Genomic DNA, 22404 nt, shown 5'->3' with positions numbered 1-22404 from the left:
AGGATGAGATGGGACTCTGAGTTTCTAAAGAGTTTCTTCCATTAATTACATTTGCAGAATGTCATTAGGAGCCATTAGGGGTCAAAGATACTGATATCTTGCGGTGTCAGCTTCTATCGCTAATTACCCCCTAGCCGAAGTACTTCCCAGACAGAATATACCATGTTAAGAGAACCCTTACCCAAATCGTATATAAGCTGGGAGCCAGCCCAGTGGATATCCAAGTTCCTGTGCAATCATGAAACTATCGTTGGCAGTTTTGTTTTTGGCTTCTGCTTTAGCATTCGCTAAAGGCAATCGTACTGAGGATCTAAGCCCGGATAACGTGATCGTCAATGGCTATCCAGCCTACGAAGGCAAGGCTCCCTACATTGTTGGCCTCTTCCTGTTCACGGACGGCAGCAACAGCGCAGCCGTCGGGGCAGGCAGCGTGATATCCCATAACTGGGTCCTGACCGCGGCCCACTGCCTCACCACGGACTCAGTGGACATCCACTACGGATCGAATCGGGGCTGGAACGGCCTGTACAAGCACCACGTCAGGAAGGAGAACTTCATCCGTCATCCAGGCTTTGGCAACTCGGCTGGCCACGACATCGGCCTCATCCGCACTCCGTATGTGGAGTACACCAACGTTGTCAACAGGATCCCCCTTCCGAAGTTTGGACAAAAGGGAGAACGCTTCGTGAACTGGTGGACCGTCCTTTGCGGCTGGGGTGGCATGGCCAATGGCAATCTCGCTGACTGGCTCCAGTGCATGGACGTGCAGATCATCAGCAACGACGAGTGTGCCAGGAGCTACGGCTCTGTGGCCAGCACCGACATGTGCACCAGGCTGTCGGATGGCAAGAGTGCCTGCGGTGGTGACTCTGGTGGCCCTCTGGTCACACACGACAATCCCACCCAGGTGGGCGTTATAACCTTTGCCTCCGGCAACTGTAAGAGTGGACCTTCCGGCTACACCCGTGTCACCGATCACTTGGACTGGATACGCGAAAAATCCGGAGTGGCCTATTACTAACTTTGGTCATAGCTGCTCGACGAAACATGCTTTCCTTTATTTTTTTTCTTTTCTTTCAATATATAAATAAATATTTTTTTCGGTGTAATTGACACCGCGAGCATTCAAAAACAGTACGTAACTTTGACGGTTCATTGGGCTCTGGTGCACTATGATGGATCCATGATTCGTACACGCATACAACATGGCACACAAATTCGTTCGGACAGCGGTTGAACATATGAAAAGACTTTGTTCAAGTGCTTACATATTGTATATCGACTTATGCTCAAGACACACACAATCAGCAAATATATTTCATTCTTTCATTCACTTTCACTCACCGATCGCCAAAAATCTTTCCATAGATTTCCATAGTGATAGCGATTTTTGGGCGACCACACTGGAAAAAGCCAAAGTAAACCAATTCTCGAGCAATTAAATGTATAGTGAAGAGTCTCTATGGTGCTTATAGTGCTTATCGGCATAAAAATCAATGAATTCTAAGTACTGGTGACTAACTAATAAAACTTTGCTTCGTGTACTTCAAAAGAGACCACACTGGTCCCAGTAGAAACACCACATTATTAAATAAAATAAAATAAATAAAAAAATAACGTTATCTGCACAGATAAGAGGCAAAATACTTATAGCCTCCGGTAGCAGCTACCAAATGGTATATAAGATCGCACCCAACCCCATGGAGATCTAAGTTCCAGCTTAACCATGAGGCTATCGTGCGCAATTCTACTGTTGGCCTCCGCCTTGGCTTTTGCTAGTGGAAGTCCCACTTTCAATCGTACCGAACGAATTGTCAATGGCTATCCAGCCAACGAAGGCAAGGCTCCCTACATTGTCGGCCTGTTCCTGCTCAACGACGGCAGCAACAGCGCAGCCGTCGGGGCTGGCACCATAATATCCAACACTTGGGTTCTGACGGCGGCCCACTGCCTCACCACGGACTCCGTGGACATCAACTACGGCTCAAACTGGGGCTGGAACGGCCTGTACAAGCACAACGTCAGGAGGGAGAACTTTATCCTTCATCCAGGCTTTGGCAACTCGGATGGCCACGACATCGGCCTCATCCGCACTCCGTATGTGGAGTTCACCAATGTGGTCAGCAGCATTCCTCTCCCGAAGTTCGACCAACAGGGAGATCGCTTCGAGGGCTGGTGGTGCGTCGCCTGCGGCTGGGGAGGCATGGACAATGGCAATCTCGCTGACTGGCTCCAGTGCATCGACGTGCAGATCATCAGCAACAATGAGTGTGCCCAATCCTATGGCTCTGTGGCCAGCACTGACATGTGCACAAGACAGTCGGACGGACGGTCCGTCTGCGGTGGCGACTCTGGTGGCCCTCTGGTCACGCAGGACAGCCCAATGCTGGTGGGCGTGATAACCTTTGCCTCCACCTCGTGCAAGAATGGACCTTCCGGCTACACCCGTGTCACCGATCACTTGGAATGGATTCGCGATAACTCAGGAGTGGCCTATTACTAACTTTGATCATCTGTTCTTGTAATAATTTACCACGTCTCTGTGTGGCTATACTAAAGTAATGAGTATTTCGAAAGACCTGCCAATTCGTTACATATACCACTCTTTTCTTTGATTGATAAATGAATGATTGATGCGTTGTTTCTTAAGGCGTATGTAAACACTAGCCAGTTCTTAGCCATTGAAATGGACGGGGCAGAATATTACACATATTTCTCGGTAGAAAATTCCAATTAATGACTTATCGAGTAGCCCCCATACTTCGAGGGGCCACGAGGCTGCAAAATATTCCCTATTCGTTCTACCTTGGTAACAAGAACACAGAAGACCTGTCTGCTTGTCCGCTACCGCTACTGTGATTAGGCACTCACCGATGGAATCCGCTGATGGGTAGACTGACATCCGGCAAGAATTCGGTGAGTGGTGCAAAGTATCCCCCATATTCGGGCATGGGCAGCGGATGTGGGTGGGCATTTGTTGGCGCATCCGAGGTACCGCGCAGCTCCACATTCTCCTCCTGTCGCAGTTCCGGGTCGTTGATCAGTATGTCCTCCGGTCGGGGCAGTATAGACGGACCAGAGGCGGCCCGTATCTTGTCTGCACCGCGCGGCGGGCGACTTCCACCAGAACCGGGCGTGACTGCAGCGGCGGCTGCGGCAGCTGCAGCTTGGGTATAGGCTCGAATGCCGCTGTCCGACTTGCAGGTTCTGCGGGTGGGATGAACATTAGTTGGAGAGCCTTAAAGGAGATAACATCTCTCAGAAACTTGCCCAATTTTAATGGGATCCTCGCCGCTGTGGCGTTTGGTGTGTATGGTGCCCTTTTCGACTGCCAAATCTTGAATCCGGGAGTCATTAATACCGCCCACAGCTTGGCCTGCCAGTCGTGAATGGAATAAATGTTAATATTGAGAAAGAGAGAGAGAGCTGATTTCTAGAGCTACCATCGGCACTGTGACTGGAGGCCTTCCGCATGCTGGTCAGCCGGTAGAAGGGAGGCGTCTCCGTACGCTCAATCAGACAGTTCAGAGTCTCGACGGTCTGCAGCTCGGCCATGAGCTCGTCCAGCAGTCGATCCGGACAACTCCGAGCGAGATAGAGAGCCACTCGCTTTGCCTGGTAACAGAAGACGAAGATAAGCGTCTTCTCTTTTTCAAAACAAATCCTACAGAATATCTTACATAGGGCAGCAGCTCGGTGGGGGCCATGCCGCTCATGATGACCAGATAGCGCAGGATGACCTTCAGATTGTTGGGCCAGAACTGACACAAGGTGCCCCACAGCTCCTCGATGTCGCGCGGATGGGCATCGGAGAACTGCAATCCCGCCGCGGAAGATTAAAGGCGATTAAAGATTGAAAGCGACAACGACAAGAGTCTGTCCTACCTTGGAGGTGATGTAAAAGAGATTATTCAGAATCATTTCCGTAGCCTCTGTGGAGCCAGTGCCCTCGCGGCGCCCTCGTGTGCCCGAGTCCGGAAAGTACTGCCGGAAGAGAGCAGGAAACGAACGTTAGAATCGAGTCGGAGAGCATTTCGGAAGGAAGCAATTTCGTGCCCCCACTCGCTTACCATAATGTAGGAGAGAGGCGTGGCTGGTGGCACACTCGTGGCCACCAGCTCCATGTTCTGCAACCAGGGCAGCAGACACTGCAGCAGCAGGGCGCGCACATCCTCGCGGGCACTCTGAAACCGATGGGTTATTTCTGCAAGCGCCAACCCAGAAACAAATACAAAATAACGATTCAAGTCTTTGCTGGAGGAACAGGAGGGGGCGTAGGCAGCCACATCCACTCACCCGATAAGATGGACATGGTGAGCTCTGGCCGGAGCTGGGCCAGCTGCTTGGAGAGGAATCGCTGCGACCGGCAGTAGGCGCTGCTCAGGAGCACATCCAGAGTTCCCACCTTGTCGTCTTCTGCAATCAAACAGGAGAAGAGAAAAGTTAGATGAGGGAAACAAATACGATAGGAAAAAGCCCAACCCAAGCCCATGGCGAAGCTCTGGACACGACCAACGTCCGCAGGCGACTGTGGCCAGCTCCCAGCTTTTTCCCCCACTTGGCAACACATGGTCTTGGGCGCATTCCAGTGCTGCCGCAAAAGCTTTCCCCACTAGCCAAAGCCGGCAACATGAATGGCGGCTTGCTATTGTTTGGTTTCCCGCCCGGCAAGGGGCCCCACAAGATGCTCCTTGTCTTGCCGCCAAAATGGCGTTCGCCTGCTAACAATGCTGCTGGGCTAATCCCCCAGCGAGGTGCCCGGACACTTGTTGGCATTCCTGCCAGCCCTGACCTTGTAACCTGTTGAATTTATGAATGAAAGCCAGCCACTGCGTCGGCGCCGACAGCAGCAGCACAGCAGCAGCGGCGGCACGAGGAAAAGAGCTTTCGTTTGGCGCCTTCCAACGGGGCGGCCCCCATCAGACGTCAGGAGTCGTTTATAAGGCCGCCGTTGCCATTGTCTCGGCTTAGTTGCGCACTCATTGTCCTGCTGGCTGGTCGAATTGGCCAGAAGGGAAACCAGATCCAGTCAAAGACTCAGAGCCAGAGCCAGAGCCGGAACCAGAGCTCAAAACTCCAGAAGTCCATTGAGAACTCTTATCCAATAAAATATCCCCTCACATTTAATTCCACGAATCCCTACTTTATCCAGCCACAAGTAAAAACTTTAATCAAAAAGTTTTGGCATTCGAAAAAATTAAAATTCAAATTAAAAATAAAAATAAAACTAGACCGCCAAGAAGCCAGCGGTGGGCCAACAGATCAGCAGGCGAGCAGAAGTTTTCCGGGAAAAACTTTGAATATGTGGCAAAAGTTTTGAAGTCCACCTGAAAATATACTTTGTTGTGCTTTTGTTTACTTCATTACGGAATTCGCGCGAAAGATTTCCCGCTGATAATGAGCTTGGGGGGGAAAAACTAAGTGCACGGCAATCGAAAGTTCGAATAACTTTTTTTTTTGGTGGAAGCATGCTACAACAGTGTACTCTATGCCAAAGAATGGAATCTCTAGAATACGAATCTCAAGTGCAGGAAACACTCAATTAAAGCACTTGGTGGCGTGTGTGGTCGGAACTCTTAATTGTTTGGCTTGACAAGTGCTTGTCTGAAGAAAAGGCGAAAGAGGCGAAAAGGTGGCGGAGTGGAATGGCAAAACCACAAATTAGTTTGCCAAAAAAAGCCAATTATCGCCTGCCAGAGAGAGAGAGAGAGAGAGAGACAAATGTTTTTGTTTGAGTTTGAGCGAAAAGTGTAAGTGAAAAATGCAATTAATTAGTTGTATCTCTAAATAAACAACAAAATAAAACCACAAGAGACCGAAGAGAACTCTCTCAAAGACAGAAAACACAGTGCGAAATGGTTTAAAGATACAGATCAAAACATTGGCAGCATTATCTAGCACCATGGACATGGATTATATGGAGGCCATAGCCAGCAGCAGCAGCGGCGGCGGCGGCGGCAGTGGCAGTGGCAGTGGCAGCAACATATCAACATCAGAAGCCACAACAGCCTTCAGCGATGGCAATGCAACGGCGGAAAACGGCGGGAACGCAAGCTTGGCCGTCGGCACAACGCCCGACTCTACGGATTACATGTCCGGCGATGATGAGGAGATGCTGCGCATCGCCTTCTTTATCGGGGACTTTGTGCACCAGTACTACATTCCGATACTCTGCTGCACGGGCAGCATCGGCAACATCCTCTCCGTGTTTGTCTTCTTCAAGACGAAGCTACGGAAGCTATCGTCGAGCTTCTACCTGGCGGCGCTGGCCGTGAGCGACACCTGCTTTCTGGGCGGGCTCTTTGCCCAGTGGCTGAACTTCCTCAATGTGGACATCTACAACAAGAACTACTTCTGCCAGTTCTTCACGTTCTTCAGCTACCTGGCCAGCTTCTGTTCGGTGTGGTTTGTGGTGGCCTTCACCGTGGAGCGCTTCATAGCGGTCATCTATCCATTGAAGCGCCAGACCATGTGCACTGTCCGGCGGGCGAAGATAGTGCTCGCGTGCCTGACTCTGGCCGGATGTCTGCACTGTCTGCCCTACATCCTGATTGCCAAGCCCGTCTTTATACCCAAGTTAAATGCCACTATTTGTGATCTCAACACGGAATATAAAGTGAGTATCGTATCCCAACATCCGCACAGGCATACGCATACGCATACGAATACGCATACGCATACGCACCGGTGTACGGTCGTGGGGGAAATACTTTTTGTGTTTGATGTAGTATACTAAACATATAGAATGTTTTTCTGGTTGATGCAGACGTCTTCCTGTCACACATCAAAATCCAACTTCATCAAACGCATTCTTCCGTTGCCTAGAATTTTTCATTTGGGCTGCCATTGGTAACGCCACTCTTTGAGCGAACGAGAGGTGCGTTTGCGGGCCACCCATACTTACAATGTATGGATGGATGAATGGATGGGTTCCTGGTATTCGTGAATTTTTGCTCTGCCATTAGTATTGTTATTGGAATTTGCCATGCATTGAGATGGGTAAGGCGCAGAATGTGTTTTCGTTTGTGCACAAATAAATGGCCTACCGAATTGTTTTCAAAATATCTCAAAATTACAATCAAAGCATATCCATTGGCTGGTTGGTAGGGGGAAATGGGGACCAGTAACCCTTCTGTCATCGCCATTTACTCCAGCTGTACCTTTGAACCGCTTATATCGTTCGAGTCCCTCGTTACTTTCGCTTCCCATGGCACTGACACTCTTGTCAATTAACCCGGGCCCAGTCCCAATCCCAAACCCAATAAATGTCGTTAAGATATGCGGCTCACGCTTCCCCCCACCGGCAGGAGACTAAGGAGACGATAATTTGGAGAGAACTGGAGCAATTAGTCAATTAGTGGGTCGAATACATATACCGCTGCGTGGGCTGTGTTGTGCGGACAAATTAACCATTTATTAGCGGAAGAAAAGGCCGCCACAAATTATCCCCCGAATATGTGTCACCAAGACAGCGTCAGCGTCAGCAAGTCAAAAATGCCAAAAGGCCAACACAATAAAAAGACTGGCGACTGCACAGTACCCTCTTCTACAAGCTCCCCCAAACAGAAACTGAAAAATAATTTCAACAACAAAGAACCATCTTTATATCTGGGCATCTATTTTTATTTGTTTTGGCTGCCATTACGATTCGCTTTTTATATTTATGATTTGTTTGTAGTTCTCTCTAAATAATGTCTATAATATGTGGGCTGCCATGAAATGCTTAAGATTTTAATGGAGGAAACTGTAATTATTGGCTGGTCATAGCTTTATTTATTCCCTGGGATCTACTACTTCTGCCTGAACCCAATATACCCTTTTAGTTCCTTGTGGTTTGGCAAAAGATATAAAAAACAAAGGAACGCTTGTAATTCGTAAAGCAAGGCAAATACTTTTCATGGACACCAGACCCAGGGAAAGGAAGCGAGGAGTGGGATTGTGAGTGGGTGTGGGTGTGGGACTGGGACTGGGAATGACAGGACAACCCAAAGCCGCAGCGCGTGTTCTCGGCCTGGGTGTGTCTTGGCCCCAGTCCCCGTCTCCGTCCCTGTCCCCGTCCCTATCCCCGTCCCTATCCCCGTCCCTGACCGTGCTCTTTTCCAGGCACATCCGATGGCAATTGGTTCTGTTCAGTGACAATTTCAATTCGCTTGCCCCGATAAATCTCGAATTTCATTTTATTTCTCAGCTGTTTGCTGTTCGTTCTTTCGGTTCGCTTCTTGCACGGTTCAAGTCACGCTTTTTAGGCGGCCTGAAATTCAATGCTAATTTCGGTGTGTACCCAGACACACTGTAAGTCAAACAGGGGGCTCTCCCACAGGACATAGGACTTGGGACAAGGACAAGGTGTATGACGTACAGCAAAGGAAACACAAGACGGGGCCTATTAGCAAAATTGGCCAAACAATGAAGCGTAAAGAGTCGCGCCTACTTACGACTTAGCGAGGACAAAAGACAACAGACAACTGACAACAGACAGCCCATGGATGATGGATGATAGACATACATATGTATGGCAATACACTCATACATCCATACAGATACAGGATATAGGGCTATAGGGATATTCAAATTCAATCAGCCGCGTGTATAGAGATATAACAGGACTCCTGCCATCCTGCCTCCTGCCATCCGCCCGACTGACTGCCAACAGATGGCGCTTCACTTGTCTGAAGACCACGAAATTATGCGCGGTTTCTCCTTTGGTCCTCTGACAACTGGCAGGATGCCAGGATTCCAGGATGGATGGGAGCAATTGAGTGGCAAAAGAATGCCTGGAGTAGACTCCCCCCCACCACGACATTTTGCGGTTTTGGAATATTGGAAAATGGGGAACACACACAGTCGCCGTGTCCTAGGGAGGGACCATAAATTTTAAAACAGACATCGGTTCTTAGCTGTAAATAGACGTTCTGCACTTGGCGGTTGGCATATTGAAAGAAACAAATCATTGGGTAATAGCATCAGCAGCAGCAGCAGAAGGGGGCTCCTCGCATCTCCCCTTGGCGGGCAGCTGATGCTGCCTCCGTTGCGGCAAGAAGCACTCCAAGTTGACACTCACGAGGGTACTGCTCTCAGTCTCAGTCGCTGTCGCTGTCTCTGACTCTGAATGGGATTCTAATGAATCGACAGACATATTATGGCACTCTTGTGGTGCTCTGAAATCATTGTTTAAGTTGACGAAAGGTAATTTTGCGATTCGTGCGAATCGAAAGCCCATATAAAAGCCTGCCAGCTGCAGAAATTTAAGAAAATGGCCTCAAATTAAATATCATTTAAGTAACAGCAGCAGCGGCAGCCTCACTTTTAGCCTCTGGCGATCTCTGGCCATCTCTGATGGGGGTCAGCAGCAGTAGGAGCAGCAGGCGCAGCAAGTTTATCCCTTTGATGTGTTACTGGGAGCAGATGCAAAGCCAAATTGAAATCGAGCAGAGAAACAGAAGGCTAAACGGTCACAGGAAGTGTCTAAGAAGTCTTATGGGCTAATTTCCAGCTCCGGCCCCGGGGCAGACCCACATGTGTGTCGACCGGCATAGATACTCTGGCTGCTCGTTAAACATTTTTGCAATTTTGTGCAGATTTTTAATGGCTCAATGCATACTACAGTTTGATAATGGAAAGGAAGGCAGGCAGGAAGGAGGGAGGGAGGGGCTCAACATCATCCATAGCGTATGAAGAAGGCCGGCCACTGGCCATCGAGGCGGTCGGTCAAAGGCAGGAGCCAATAAGAATTAAGTTTCAATTGGAATTAGTTATACGGTCATAACAGTTCCGTGTACGGGTATCATGAGCATCAAATACCAGCAGCAACATCAACGTCGTCTGCTGATTGAAAATTTACGAGCTATTACACTTTGATCCACTCGACACACACACAATAAAAATACAACAACACACGAGCCGTAAAATATTGACGGGGAGGAGCAGGACCCAGGAGCCAGTAAACCCAACAATAGCCAACAACAAATGGGAGAAGTAAATAAATTTAATGCTTTTGGTCAAGTCGCCCGGCTTTTGCCTGCTATGACAGTCCATTTCAGGACCGTCCGAGATGTTTACAAGCCCTGAGGACTCCCTCCCCCACCTTCCCATGGGGGAAATGGTCAAAGCCAAATAAAATATCCAATCAATAGATCATTCAGCCTACGGTCAAGCCCCCCCCCATGCCCCCATGCGATGCCGAGAAATAGCACTCGTATACGCAATATATCATATATAATTCATATAATAATTATAATAGAAAAATCCTACACCTTTTTGGGGCCTCACTTTTTGGCCTTTGGCTGACGCAAAAAGGACGAAGGAAATTTTGATGAGAATCATCATTTGAAAATGATTTAAAAGTTTCCAGAAGAAAAAAAAGAGACAACAAATTGGCTGCCGGCAAAGCTCCTGAAATTTATGCCCAATATAAAATGTATTTCAGCGGCAGCTCTATGATGAATGGATGGATGGATGGATGGTTACTTGTTAAACAATTTTGATTTCATTCCTCTCTGCTGGCGATTAACATATTCTGAATGGTTATGAAACATGCTTGCCAACACTTGAAATTATGTAAATGGAATTACAACAAGCCCCCTCTGATGAGGATGATTACGATGATTGCGAGTGCAGACAACGGACAAGGGACAATGGACAACAGACAACCATGTGAAGTGGGGCTTAAACTCCATCTTTAAAGTGGGTTGGCCTTAAATTTTAACCAGAGACCGAGAGACGGAGTGACGGAGAGACCAGCATGTTTAATTAGACAAAAAGCAGCAAATGGCTCCTTCCCATAGAATAATAATGCGCTTATGCTTACGCTCCTATCCATTTTTGGTTAATTGTGATTGAAACAAATGGCATTGTTTGCTCCGGACATTAGCCAGAAGCACAATGGAACAGAACAGAGCAGGACTGAGCAGAGCTCGACGGCCGGATGGCCATTCGCCCGCCCACATCTGTCCGATGGATAAGTCCCAGTGTCCTGGGACATTACAGATTGAACATTTCAGACATGAAAATATGCAGGCGGCCAGGAATTTATCTGGCTAGAACCCTGAACCGAGGGCAAGTGGTCGGGTCTCGACTGGCTTCAGCGGAGTGTGAAATGCAACGACTACTGGGTACTCAGCAATGGAATATAACCAATCTGATAAATAATATCTGTTTCATTATACCCCCTCCCTTCCAAGGAAGCACAGACTTAAATGGGATTGATTCCACCTTTCTTTTGCCCCTTAACTACGTCCCACACGAATACAATAACAGTATCCCTTTCTTCTTGATCTCTTCGATTACCGGGTATAATAAGTGGGGAAAAGCGCGGGGAAAATAGTTTTTCGACAAGGCATTCGAGCCAAAGGCTTGGCTTTCCCCACCCACCTCCCACCCTGCCGCTTCGTCGAGATGGAAAGTATGTCAAGAGAGAGAGAGAGAGAGAGGGAACTTATCAGTGGACCTAGAAATAATTCCATTTAATATCTCGCCACCAAGTGTATGCAAATTAGTAGAGGCTTTCCTTTCAGCACACAAAGAGCGAAGGAAAATCAAAAGAAAAACTCTTCTGGAAAAACTTCAAATTGCTGAGTTTCGAGGCTTCGTTTAAAGCGAAATTTTCTTCCAATTTAAGCCGGGTTTCACTGGCCACTGGTGGCCCAGTTTTTTCAATTGGATTATTTGCAGCTTTTGGCGGGGAAAATGCACAGCAAACTAGATAAGAGTCCACCCAGCCCTGTGGACTCTGGGGAGCAGTGTGTGCAGGACTAAATTACGTATATGGCCATGTTGATTAGACCACAAAGCAAATCGAATTATCACCCTGAATAACAACTCTTTCTGGCTTCTGTTTGTGTTTGCCATTTTGCAGGAGCAACTGGCCCTGTTCAACTACTGGGACTCGATTGTCGTCTATGCGGTGCCCTTCACCACCATCGCCGTGCTGAACACCTGCACGGGCTGCACGGTGTGGAAGTTTGCCACCGTCCGACGGACCCTCACCATGCACAGGATGTGAGTTGATTGTTTGGCCTATGTCTCATTCGATTTGCATTAGCATATGCCCCTGGGCAATGGACACTTGGACGTAACATGACAAATAAACATATATTTTGTTGTGTCCTTCAGGAAGCCGCAGACAACCAGCATGCCATCGAGTTCAACGAGCCCCTCGGCAGTCGCCTCGTATCGCATTTCGGCATCATTGAAGCGCCAGAAGTCCACTGGCACGCATCCGAGTGGACAGCACAGTGTGGCCAGGCAGCAGGAGGAGCACCAGCACCAGCACCAGCAGGAGCACCAGCAGCAGCATCATATAAACAGTTGTCAGCACCATTGCGAGATTACCAAGAAGTCAGGTGAGAGCGAGCGATGACTTCTCATTCGGAAAACAACATATCTATGACACTCGCCCGACACTTTGGAACGAGATTTTCTTCCCAGAAAAAGAGGAGAAAAAGTTAACAAGGCACGGGCCCGGGCACGGCCAAAGTTTCTTTTAAGCCATTTAAGTTTCAGTTGGAATTTTTTTGAGTCAATTAACAGAGAAGAGGGCACACTGTCTCAGCATGTGACATTTAAGAATCGCAAAAAACTCATCCAAAAGGGCCATCCCGTCATTCTGTGCACCAACTTCTCCCTGGCACTGACACTGACACAGACACAGACACAGAACTGTCAAACAATTTAGCAACTATTATATAATTTGCAACTAATTACAACTGCTGTCAACTCAACTCCTTAACTCACTGAATTTTTATCTTGCCTTCCCTTGTCTCTTTAAAGATCGTCGCCATAAGGTGCAGAACTCGTCGCAGCTGAAGGTCACCAAAATGCTGCTCATTGTCTCGACGGTTTTCGTGTGCTTGAATCTGCCAAGCTGCCTGCTGCGCATCGAGGCCTACTGGGAGGTAAGTAATGTGGAAATGCTGATACCTGATTTCTGATTACTTCGAATGCAGCAGAGAATAAAAGAGCTGGCTGGCTGGCTGACTGACTGACCGGATGCACTCCCACTGCAGCTTTTTTTTTTTGAGGAAAACAATCCCTCCTTAACCTTTACCAATTGTGTGCGTCGAGACAATGGTCTTGCCTCGGCTCCTTGACCCAAATAATTAGATCAATATGGGGACGGGTCGTTATTCAGGCATCCGTAATGCCTCAGAACAGGAAAGTTGTGTTCTTATTGCTGGCTCTCCGCGTCGGCAGCTGTCCTTTGTTAATTATTTGCCCACAAATGCCGAGGTCCAGGCCCAGTCCCAGATCCAGGGAAAACAGGTCGTCCCGTGGTTATGGCAACGACAAACTATTCTCAGAGCCGTATCCAGAGCCAATGGATGTGTAATATTCTTTTTCCCTAATGATCCTGCTACAGCTCCATCCTTCCTTTTGCTTTGGCCCCCAAATTCCTTGTTTAATGCATGAATTACATCAAAAGGCAAAACATACACTCGTATTAATGCCTTCGCCAGAGACAGCCAGCGACTGCCTGCCCGACAGCCATCCTGCTTTCCCGCCATCCTGCCTGACTGCTGCTGGCATGGCAAAGGGCTGGCTCCCCTCCGCTCCGCTCCACATAGGTGTTAATTAGCCTTTAATTAGTTTGTGCACTTCGGAGGCACTCGCAAACCGTAAAAATAAAATCAGTTTCATGTATAAATAAAGCCTCAACTGGGGGCTGGGCGATGCAGAGATTTATGCCCTTTCAACGAGTGAGATATGTTCATAATGATTAGCAAAAAATACAAGGGACTACTATTATTGCTTTGTGCCATAAAAGCATAATTGGAATTTATTTGAGATTTGCTCAGGCACAACACAATTTTACAAGCAATTAGCAAAAATTCATTAGAGAAATATTGTTTCCATATTGCTATTCCCTGCAAGGCCTTGGCAAAAAAAACCTTCTGCTTGGCCAGCAAGGAAATTCATCAGTTTTCTTGTCTCTCTGTCGGTGTGGGGAGGGCTCAGTCCCTCAGTCCATAAAAGCTGAGCCGTGCTGATGGGCCATTCGGCTATTTCCCAGAACTTCTGCCGCATGCCGCATGCCTCAAGTTGTCACAGCCTCTGACAGATTTTTCGTATGCAAAACACACTTTCCGTTCGGACAGTCGGTCAAATGAATAAATTTTGGTTCAGAACACACAGGATGAAACAAAAAGAAAACAATCCACACCGAAGTTTCAATCGCCACAAAAAACAGAGGCAAACTTTATCTGAATGAATCATTGAATATGCAGTTGCAAATTTGCAGGACTGTTCTGGACTGGTTCTGATTACAAATGAATCCGTGGGGGGATCGAAAACCCAATGCCTAATGTATATCCAATATCCAACAAACACATATCCTCCGGCCCAAATCTAAAGCTGTGCTCTAAAGGGCAAACAAATATGCTCTTCCGGCAGGGTAGTCGTTCAAATTGCTTTTCACACCCAAGTTCACATGCCAACTTAAAAATGGGCCAGAACTCAGACATTGATTGCGACACAAAGTTAATTGAGTGGAAGGAAAGAGGCTCTTCGACAGCCATATAAACACACTGTGTCTTTGCGTATCCCATTTGTAGTTCAACAGGTCAACGAGGGGTCCGGGCAGGGGCATCTGGCACGTGTCCGTGCATGCATATGTATGATGGATGGATGGATGGATGGGCGGATGGAGGGAAGCTGCATAGAGCGAATAGATGCCAAAGCCCTGTACCTGTAACTAATGACACAAAGCACGCATTATCATAGCCATTGGCAATTAGTGAATTATGTTCCCCATTCCCCCAACGATTCGGTTTGAACTCTGCTCAGGGCCCAAAGCGGTGCACAGTCCGTTGTCAGGGGGGGGTCAGGACGTGGGCCGGTTCATAAATATAATTGTATCCAATGGCAGCGAGGCAGCAGGCGGGGCAGCCAGCAGCCAGAAGGCTCTAATTGACGCATGTACTTCATTCTAAGGTGATTTCGTTTTTACTATCTCCCACTCCCCCTTTGCAGACCGAATCGGCCAGGAATGAGAACTCAACAATTGCTTTGCAATATATATTTCACGCTTTCTTCATCACGAATTTCGGCATCAATTTTGTGCTCTACTGCGTCAGCGGACAGAATTTTCGGTAAGTAAATCTCCCGCAAATTATCGCAAGTAAATATTTCACCGTTCACTCCCCCCCGCCCCTGCCACCACAGCAAAGCAGTACTGAGCATTTTCCGGCGAGTCTCCGCCGCCCAGCGAGAGGCGGGCAACACTCAGGTGACAGGTGAGTCGGGAATTTCAGACACATTTTAATCACACACGGAAACTGAAGTGCAAATTCAATATTCGACAAATACGATTTTCGTATTTCGACGACCTTCGAATTTAATTGGTTTGAATTTAACCGGCGAACAGATGTCGCAGCTCATTGTCTGGGCTCGTCCTCAAATACGAGGAGTAATTACAGCAGAATCATTTCAATTAAGTGGATTCGGGGTATCTTTTTAGGCATCCAATTAAAGGAAGGATTAAAGGAAAGGAAAACTCAATTGGCAAGCAGAAGATAATGCGTTGGGAGGTGGGGTGGAGCCCTCTTCTGCAGGCAGCATTGCTATCAATCAATAAGGTCCCTATCTATCTATCTATCTATCTATCTAAGAAATATAATAGAAATACCAACAACAAAGTTCAATTAGAATACAAATCCAGCGAATCTAATAGGATAGACATAGACCCCTCTGGCAATCGAAGTTCAACGCTTAAGTACACCTCAATTCAAGTTCTGAAAAGTGCTTCCCTTCTTTGGTCTGGGCTTAAATTTCCGCAAGGAAAAGCCCTCGAGTCAGAAGACTTAGCGGCAAAGAAAACTTTCTACAATTTACTTTTAAGCTTTCCTTAAAGCTGACTAAGTCCTGCAGATCCTGCAATCGCCAACAGGACTGCGTCCGACAGCTGCAGTTTAACCGCAAAAAAAAACACAAGAGAAAAAAGGCTGTCGCAGAGAGGAGGATGCGGGGCACTGGCTGGTCCTTTGGTGGGTGGCCTTTGCCGATTAGATCCGCTTTAAGATGCCGCCATGGAGTGACGAATCCACTTTGCAACTATATCCTATAGGAAATATATACAAATAATTATCATTGGAGGTTCCGCTCGCTCTGGTGGTGCCTGCTAGGGCAACAAAATTCCAGATAAACTGAACAAAAGCCAAACATATCTCAAATGAGAGCAAAATAAACAGAAACAGATGTCACCAGCAGAAGAGCTAAGGACGGAGATGGGGCAAGGGATTAAACAGAGACCACTCCAACTTTCTCCGCATCATTTTCAGTGTCAGCAGCTGGAAAATGAAATTCAGCAATGCAATTTGCCATGGGGCTGGGCTCGAAGGGGAGCCAGTAGCAGAGGCTGGGGTCCGAGGGACCCCGGAAACCCTGTTGCAGGATCACTAATTGCTGTCATGTTGTTGTTATGTTGGCCAGGGCGAAACTTTTGCAATAAACGCCCGCCCCGGTCAGGGCTTTACAGCTCCGGCTTATTGAGTCGCTGCCCCTCCACGAAGGCAAACAAATCAGCATCCGTCACTGTGCCACTTTTCCCTAGTTCTGGTTCTGTTAAGGAAATGTGCCAGGGAAATGACGCGTAAAACTAGCGGGAAGGACGGCTCCGAGCGGTCGGTTTATTGAACCCTAGTTGCTCCCTTTATTTAGGTCTCTTATTCCCACAAAAAAAAGGCAAAATTCGCAGAGTTTTAGTTTTGTTTAAGCCATTAAGGAGAGCAGCTTAAAAAGCATTTTCTTCGATGAATATGCACTAGCTTTGAACCATCCAACCCAACAATGTCTTAGAAAAGGGAAAGGCACTATTAGGAAATATTATTTCTCAATGGGTATCAATTTTTAATGCACTAAAGTCTGCCTCACATCAAATGTTGCTCCATAGTTTGGTGTGTGCCGTGCCACCGATATGGATTCAATATTAATTCAAATTCAAATTTATTCTTTTATAGCTTTGAGTGAGGTCGAGAGGCACTGGAGGCACTTGATCCCCGAGCAGACAGTGGTTGCTTCCTTTCTTTGTCTCGGTCTCCTCTCTGAGTAGTCGTTAAATTTAGTTTTACGATTCCCGGAGCCGAACCTTTGGGAGAGGCATCAATTTTTAATTTCTTACTAAAGGCAGGGAGTGCCAATCTCTTAGGCACTCATCCCTCCCCGTCCCCATCCCCGTCTCGGTTCCCCCTCCCCACTCACTGGTTTGATTGGAAGCCATCAAAATGTTCTTTATATTTATTCTAAAATATGGTTTTTCGTCGGCTGTTAATTAAAAGTGTTTGCCGATTCATTAAGGGCGAACAAAGGCCACACGGTTACCCAACGAATTGCAGCCAGTGCTGCAGAAGGAGCACCGAAGGTTGCAAGGAGCTGTAGACAAATGTGGCAAAAGAGAATGTGAAAAGCAAATCAAATTAAATGAAATCTACAACCGGCGGTAGGCTTCTGGCCTCCGAAAAAGATCAAACGGGATGGAGTCGTTCGTCGTGTGCTCGGTGCAAATATTGACAGCCTTTAAATACCCAAGGTGTCAGTGTTTGTTTGAGGGGGACGGAGTGGCAGTGGCAGTGGCAGTGGGAGTGTGTGGCAGGCAGCATTGTCGAGCAGTTGCAGTGCAGCACATGGAATTACATTCTAGAATTCCAAAACACACGGCAGGAGAGTTATTAAAATAATGGCTATTTGTTGTTTGTGAAACTGTTGGTTCCTTTGGCATTTTGTTTGCTTTTTTGTTTTCTGAACTCCAAGCCCGGAGCCGGGGGCGGAGTGGCTCTTTGAGAGCGCTTTAAAGTTGTTTTTCCCAGGAAACAGTCGCCACGCCATATCACATCCTATGCCAATGGGAAAACTGAATTGGATTCCCATAAGCGGAAACAAAGCCTCGTTGAGCTGGCGCTTTTAATGAGGAAATCGCTTTCCTGAAAGTGCCTGATGGCTACCTATTCATGGCCAATCCGCACCTAATCACGGCCCAAGGCGGGGCTCGTATCTTGAGTTTTCGCAAATACATTTTCTTCTTGGCATTTTTCGCCAGGCATTACTCATACGCCCCGCGGTACGTGCGCTGAATGCAATAGCCACAATAGAAAGACTCTCGCGGGTCGCACTCGTCGGTCTGTCCGTCTGTCCGTCTGTCCGTCCGTCCGTCTGCTCCTTCGCTCTCATTACGGTGTTGCTTATTGGCCATAAATTACCGAAGCCTCCTGTCACGTTCTCCACACGCCCCCATCCCCCCTCTCTCTGTCTGTGTCTGTGTGCCCCCAGCCCCCAAGTCAATCAGTGCACGTCTCTGGAGAAGCGGTGCGAGTGCCACTCGCTTCAGTCTCTCGAAGTGCCTCCAATGCCGCCATTCAAGCATGCCACAACTGATAAAAGTAAATCTGATGCAGTTCTAGACAATGGTGCTACCTCGGTAAGACAATCCTCGGCAGGGAGGATGTTTTCTGTATTAAAATACCAAAGAATTGCTTCAAATTTTAGACGATTGAATAACTATGAAGAAAAGACAACCGTTTTTCAAATATGAGGTCCATTTTGGTCCATCAAGTGATCGCCTCAATAAAATGCCCGCTTTTTGCTGCGTTTTTCATCAAATTTTCGAGCCTCTCGGAGGCTATAGCGATGATTGCGGCACGAATGCCTGCCTTGAGCTCGTCAAAGGTATGAGGCTTTGCTTTTCAAAAACCTCACAAAAATAGGGCCGGAGGAGTCAAATCTGAATACCTGAATAGCCAATCAATATTTCCATTTTTCGATACCAGACGTCCAGGGAAGTTTCGTTGTAAAAAGTGAACTGTTTGGTTTACAGTGTGGCATGGGGCAACGTTTTGTTGAAACCAGTAACCGTTGAGACCTTTTTCAAGCATTTCGACAACTCAAAGACTATTTCAGCGCACTGTTTCGGTGTAAAACTTCACTGAACTGACGTTTCCAACACTGGTATTCTAATGAAATACGGCGCACCCCGGCGTACATCCGCTGACGAGTATTTAAACCTTGTGAGAGGTTTTATACCTGAAGAGATGTTTCCCTTAGCCAAAACTTGTCCATTTAAAACGTTCTAATGGGCTGTAGTTTTGAAATTTTTAGAAATCATTTCCGTACCATAGCCGATAACCATTTTTCTACAGGGTACGTGGTTAGTTTCTGGAAATTTATTAAGTGGATTGCCTAATAATGCTGGATTTTCCCCTACAAAATGCTGGTTCTCTTCATGAACTGAACGTGCCCTGGGACCCTGTTGATATCCATGCCTAGAGGGCAAAGTCCACTCGCGAGACAGTCCTGGGAGAGTTCCCGCACAGAACAGAGCCGAATCGAGTGCTACACAACATTTCACTTAAGCTTTCGATGATGTCTTGCCAGCTCTTGAGAGTAGAAGTTAAACTTGTGATGACGTGAGAAGTCGTTGCCTTTTGTGTGGCCGACTGTATAATTTATATAATAATTCAGTGAATAAAAAGCTGACACACAAAAGGAGATACGTCAAGGACAGCCCGAGGAACGTCATCATTAATCTTGCCAGCCCCCAAATATCCACACACATGGCAATCATCTTAAAAAATGTTGAAGAAAACGCCACAAAAGCCTGACGACAGAAGGAGAGGCAGCAAGGAGCACCTCCTCGAGTCGCTAAAGTGGCGAAAGGCTATTTATATTCCACGGTTGCGTAAGATACATTTAAAATAATTAAAAAAGGAAGTCAGGAAGCCTGCAAAAAATGTATGTACCACAGTGTCGAGCATATAATTTTGGCTTTAATTTAGAATATTTATGAGTGTTTCGGGGGGGGCGGGAAGAGGTTTAGTCTGTCTGTCTGTACAATTGGATCGGCTGAAAATAGCTGCTGCCAAGGATAATCATGATGGCCCTGCGGCAGAGATCTTGAATGAACAAACAAACACACTCAAAAAAAAAAAAAAAAAAAAGAAAACAAACAAACAATTCGGGTGGACTGGAGCGGAGAAGCATTCAATGGAAATTGCCTTTGGCTAAATTATATTGGCACTTTTATGCGAGTATTTTAAGGGATACGTTCTATACAATGTACGGTGTACGGAATACGGATGATTGATTAGCTCAGATTGCCGTGAAATACAATACAATATTCGAGTGAAAAAAGGGCAAGACACAATGAGGGGAACGATACTGAGATATTCTTTTAAATTAGCCTCATTTGGAATATTCCATGCAAAATGATTGCCATATTTGGCTTTCAATTGGATATCACCCAAAAAAGCGAAAAACGAAAAACGTGTTTCGTACCCATCAGCAGTCAGCAGGTGAAATCACCCACAAATAAGCTTTTGGAGTGGCAATAAGCCCCCCCCCCCATTGAATCGGGATCACAATATCGGGACCAGAAACCCAAAATACCGAATTTATAGTCTGCTTTTGTGCCATTACAGAACTCCGGAAATGTGGTCGTAAATCGCGGCTTTGTGAATGTCCAACAACCAAATAAACGACACCTAAATATGGAAAAGCCCAAATAGGATTTTGGCCAAGCGATTAGTATACTGATTGATGGACCATTTCAATGCCAAATGCTTCATAAAATCCGTGATGAGTGGTCCATCAATATCAGGGGGGTGCTTGAGGGGCTTTAAGCTCTGAATTTGAAAGGAATTTCAATTAAATGTGTGTAAAAGGATAGGTTACCAAAAGGTTCAAGTCCCTGCACTATAATCCTTTCGACTAATGAGAATTGATATGGCAGAGCAGAGCATGCTAAAAATCAAATTCAAGTCCCCTCTCAGTGTGGCATAGGGAAAGAGATCTATCAACTATGGGTTGCTCGTGTCCTGGATACAAAGCAGTGCACGAGGACTTCCCTTTATGGAAGACGGAATGAATTGGTACTTCCTTAACAAAACAGCATCTGCATTGCACTTTGTGATGCACAGGAGCAAGACGTATTCTGCAAATAGTCGAGTAGGAAGCGTAACTTGGCAAACAATCATGTTTTCTAATTAACCATAACTGCATACCCAGGATCCCATTACCATAGTTATTACCAGCATCAATAGAGCTGGCACGAATCAATCTCGGAGTGTGTGATTATTGACTGAACCCCTCCTCCATTACACGGACACGTATACGACACGTGGACCCATTAAGAAAATGCCAAACCATTTAATGAATTTTCGCTTTGGAAATTTTAATTCTAGGGAATGGGATAGAAAGATTTTAATATAAGTACACGAGGCGGTATGCGGGAGGTATCAAAGGGCCCCCTCTCTTTCTCTCCCCCCCTCTATTTCTGCTTGGTTTTTTCCCAACTTTTAGTCACTTTCTTTCTGTTCTCTTTGACAGTGTCGGAATATTGCCGCAATACTGGCACCTCTACCCGTCGGCGGATGATGACGCAGCACTGCTGGAACGAAATGCACGAGTTGCATCCACTCAAGTGAGGCAAGTGAGACAAGCGGGTGCGAAGCTATAAAGCAGCTGCCATGCCTCCACCACTTGTGAGAGGCGAATAGCGAATGGCAAATGGAGGGAAAAAGCGCCCGGGGATGGATAAGCAGGAATTTCGATTTTAATTAGATCGCAGCAAACGAAACACACAAAAAATACACGAAACAAAAAACAAACAAAAAACAGCAAAGATAAAGCACACAAAAAACGAAAAGTCCGAGAAAAAAAAAATTTGTATTCAGAGGAATACAAAACACAAAAAAAAACCAAAAAAAAAGAAAGAAAAGGTGCAGGGGAAATTTGTTTGTGATGTTTGCCAAGGCCAAGTAAAAGGAAATTGCACAAAAATTAAAAAGCAAGCTAGCTAAAAAAAAAAAACAACATTAAAACAAAACAAAAGTAGACAAAAATCTCCATTTATAAGTGTTTAAATAACCGCGTAGATCTACAAAGGAATCAACTCTTTTTTTTCGCTTAATTAAATCCCAATTTTAGCCTAATTCCAATCGAAAATCCGTGAAATTGGAATCTAATTGGAAATGTCAATATCGCAAAGATGAAATAATACCAAACAAAAACCAAATATCAATTTATGGCAGTTTATTCGAGCGATGTGTAAATGTAATAAATGTTAATTTCGTTAAATTGGAAGCCGACAATTGTGTTTTAATTGGATTTCCGAATGGCCATAATTGCTATTTAAATCATTCTCATTTTCCAATTGATTTAACCTGATTAATCCCCTCCCCCGCATCATCCCACCACTTTGAATGGGGGCTCAATGGGACTTTTCATTTGGCAATTCGGCAACTTACGGACAATTGAATTGGCGAAATGAGATCTCATCCTTATTTACTTATCCCTCGAGGCTCGAGCTTATCCCCCGCCCACACAGCTTGTCCGATGGAGGCCTGATATTAAAATTTTACCTTTCTGAGGTGGATGGCGGGGCATGGCGCATGGAGCACGAAGGATGCATCAACAGCGTCA

General features: G+C 46.4%; 4 protein-coding genes across 15 annotated transcripts in view; 3 read left to right on the top strand and 1 right to left on the bottom strand.

Annotated features, from left to right (window-relative positions):
* The window catches only part of LOC108151436 (protein furry), a 49565-nt gene that overhangs the window by 5741 nt on the left and 21420 nt on the right, over nt 1-22404 (bottom strand). For all 12 annotated transcript variants that reach the window (XM_033386724.1, XM_017280040.2, XM_033386728.1 and 9 more), the window contains 7 exons: nt 4297-4416; nt 4071-4204; nt 3886-3984; nt 3681-3815; nt 3444-3615; nt 3271-3376; nt 2872-3207 (listed from right to left, as the gene is read on the bottom strand). In XM_033386724.1, the coding sequence (XP_033242615.1) occupies nt 2872-3207; nt 3271-3376; nt 3444-3615; nt 3681-3815; nt 3886-3984; nt 4071-4204; nt 4297-4416 (1102 nt within the window). The remainder of the gene's footprint in view (nt 1-2871; nt 3208-3270; nt 3377-3443; nt 3616-3680; nt 3816-3885; nt 3985-4070; nt 4205-4296; nt 4417-22404) is intronic.
* Nucleotides 213-1137, top strand: LOC108151440 (serine protease 1-like). Its single transcript, XM_017280049.2, has one exon. The coding sequence runs from the start codon at nt 239-241 to the stop codon at nt 1019-1021; it is 783 nt and encodes a 260-aa protein (XP_017135538.1). The 5' UTR covers nt 213-238; the 3' UTR covers nt 1022-1137.
* LOC108151441 (serine protease 1-like) lies at nt 1699-2627 on the top strand. Its single transcript, XM_017280050.2, has one exon. The coding sequence runs from the start codon at nt 1727-1729 to the stop codon at nt 2501-2503; it is 777 nt and encodes a 258-aa protein (XP_017135539.1). The 5' UTR covers nt 1699-1726; the 3' UTR covers nt 2504-2627.
* On the top strand, nt 4962-21629 carry LOC108151437 (galanin-like G-protein coupled receptor npr-9). Its single transcript, XM_017280047.2, has 7 exons — nt 4962-6616; nt 11855-11997; nt 12112-12341; nt 12769-12893; nt 14968-15086; nt 15160-15230; nt 21310-21629. The coding sequence occupies exons 1-7, from the start codon at nt 5903-5905 to the stop codon at nt 21405-21407; spliced, it is 1500 nt and encodes a 499-aa protein (XP_017135536.1). The 5' UTR covers nt 4962-5902; the 3' UTR covers nt 21408-21629.

The sequence above is a fragment of the Drosophila miranda genome, chromosome XR (genome assembly GCF_003369915.1).
Source record: "Drosophila miranda strain MSH22 chromosome XR, D.miranda_PacBio2.1, whole genome shotgun sequence".
Classification (NCBI taxonomy): domain Eukaryota; kingdom Metazoa; phylum Arthropoda; class Insecta; order Diptera; family Drosophilidae; genus Drosophila; species Drosophila miranda.
Note: the sequence above shows the minus strand (reverse complement) of the source record. Positions and strands in the feature narration are given on the sequence as shown.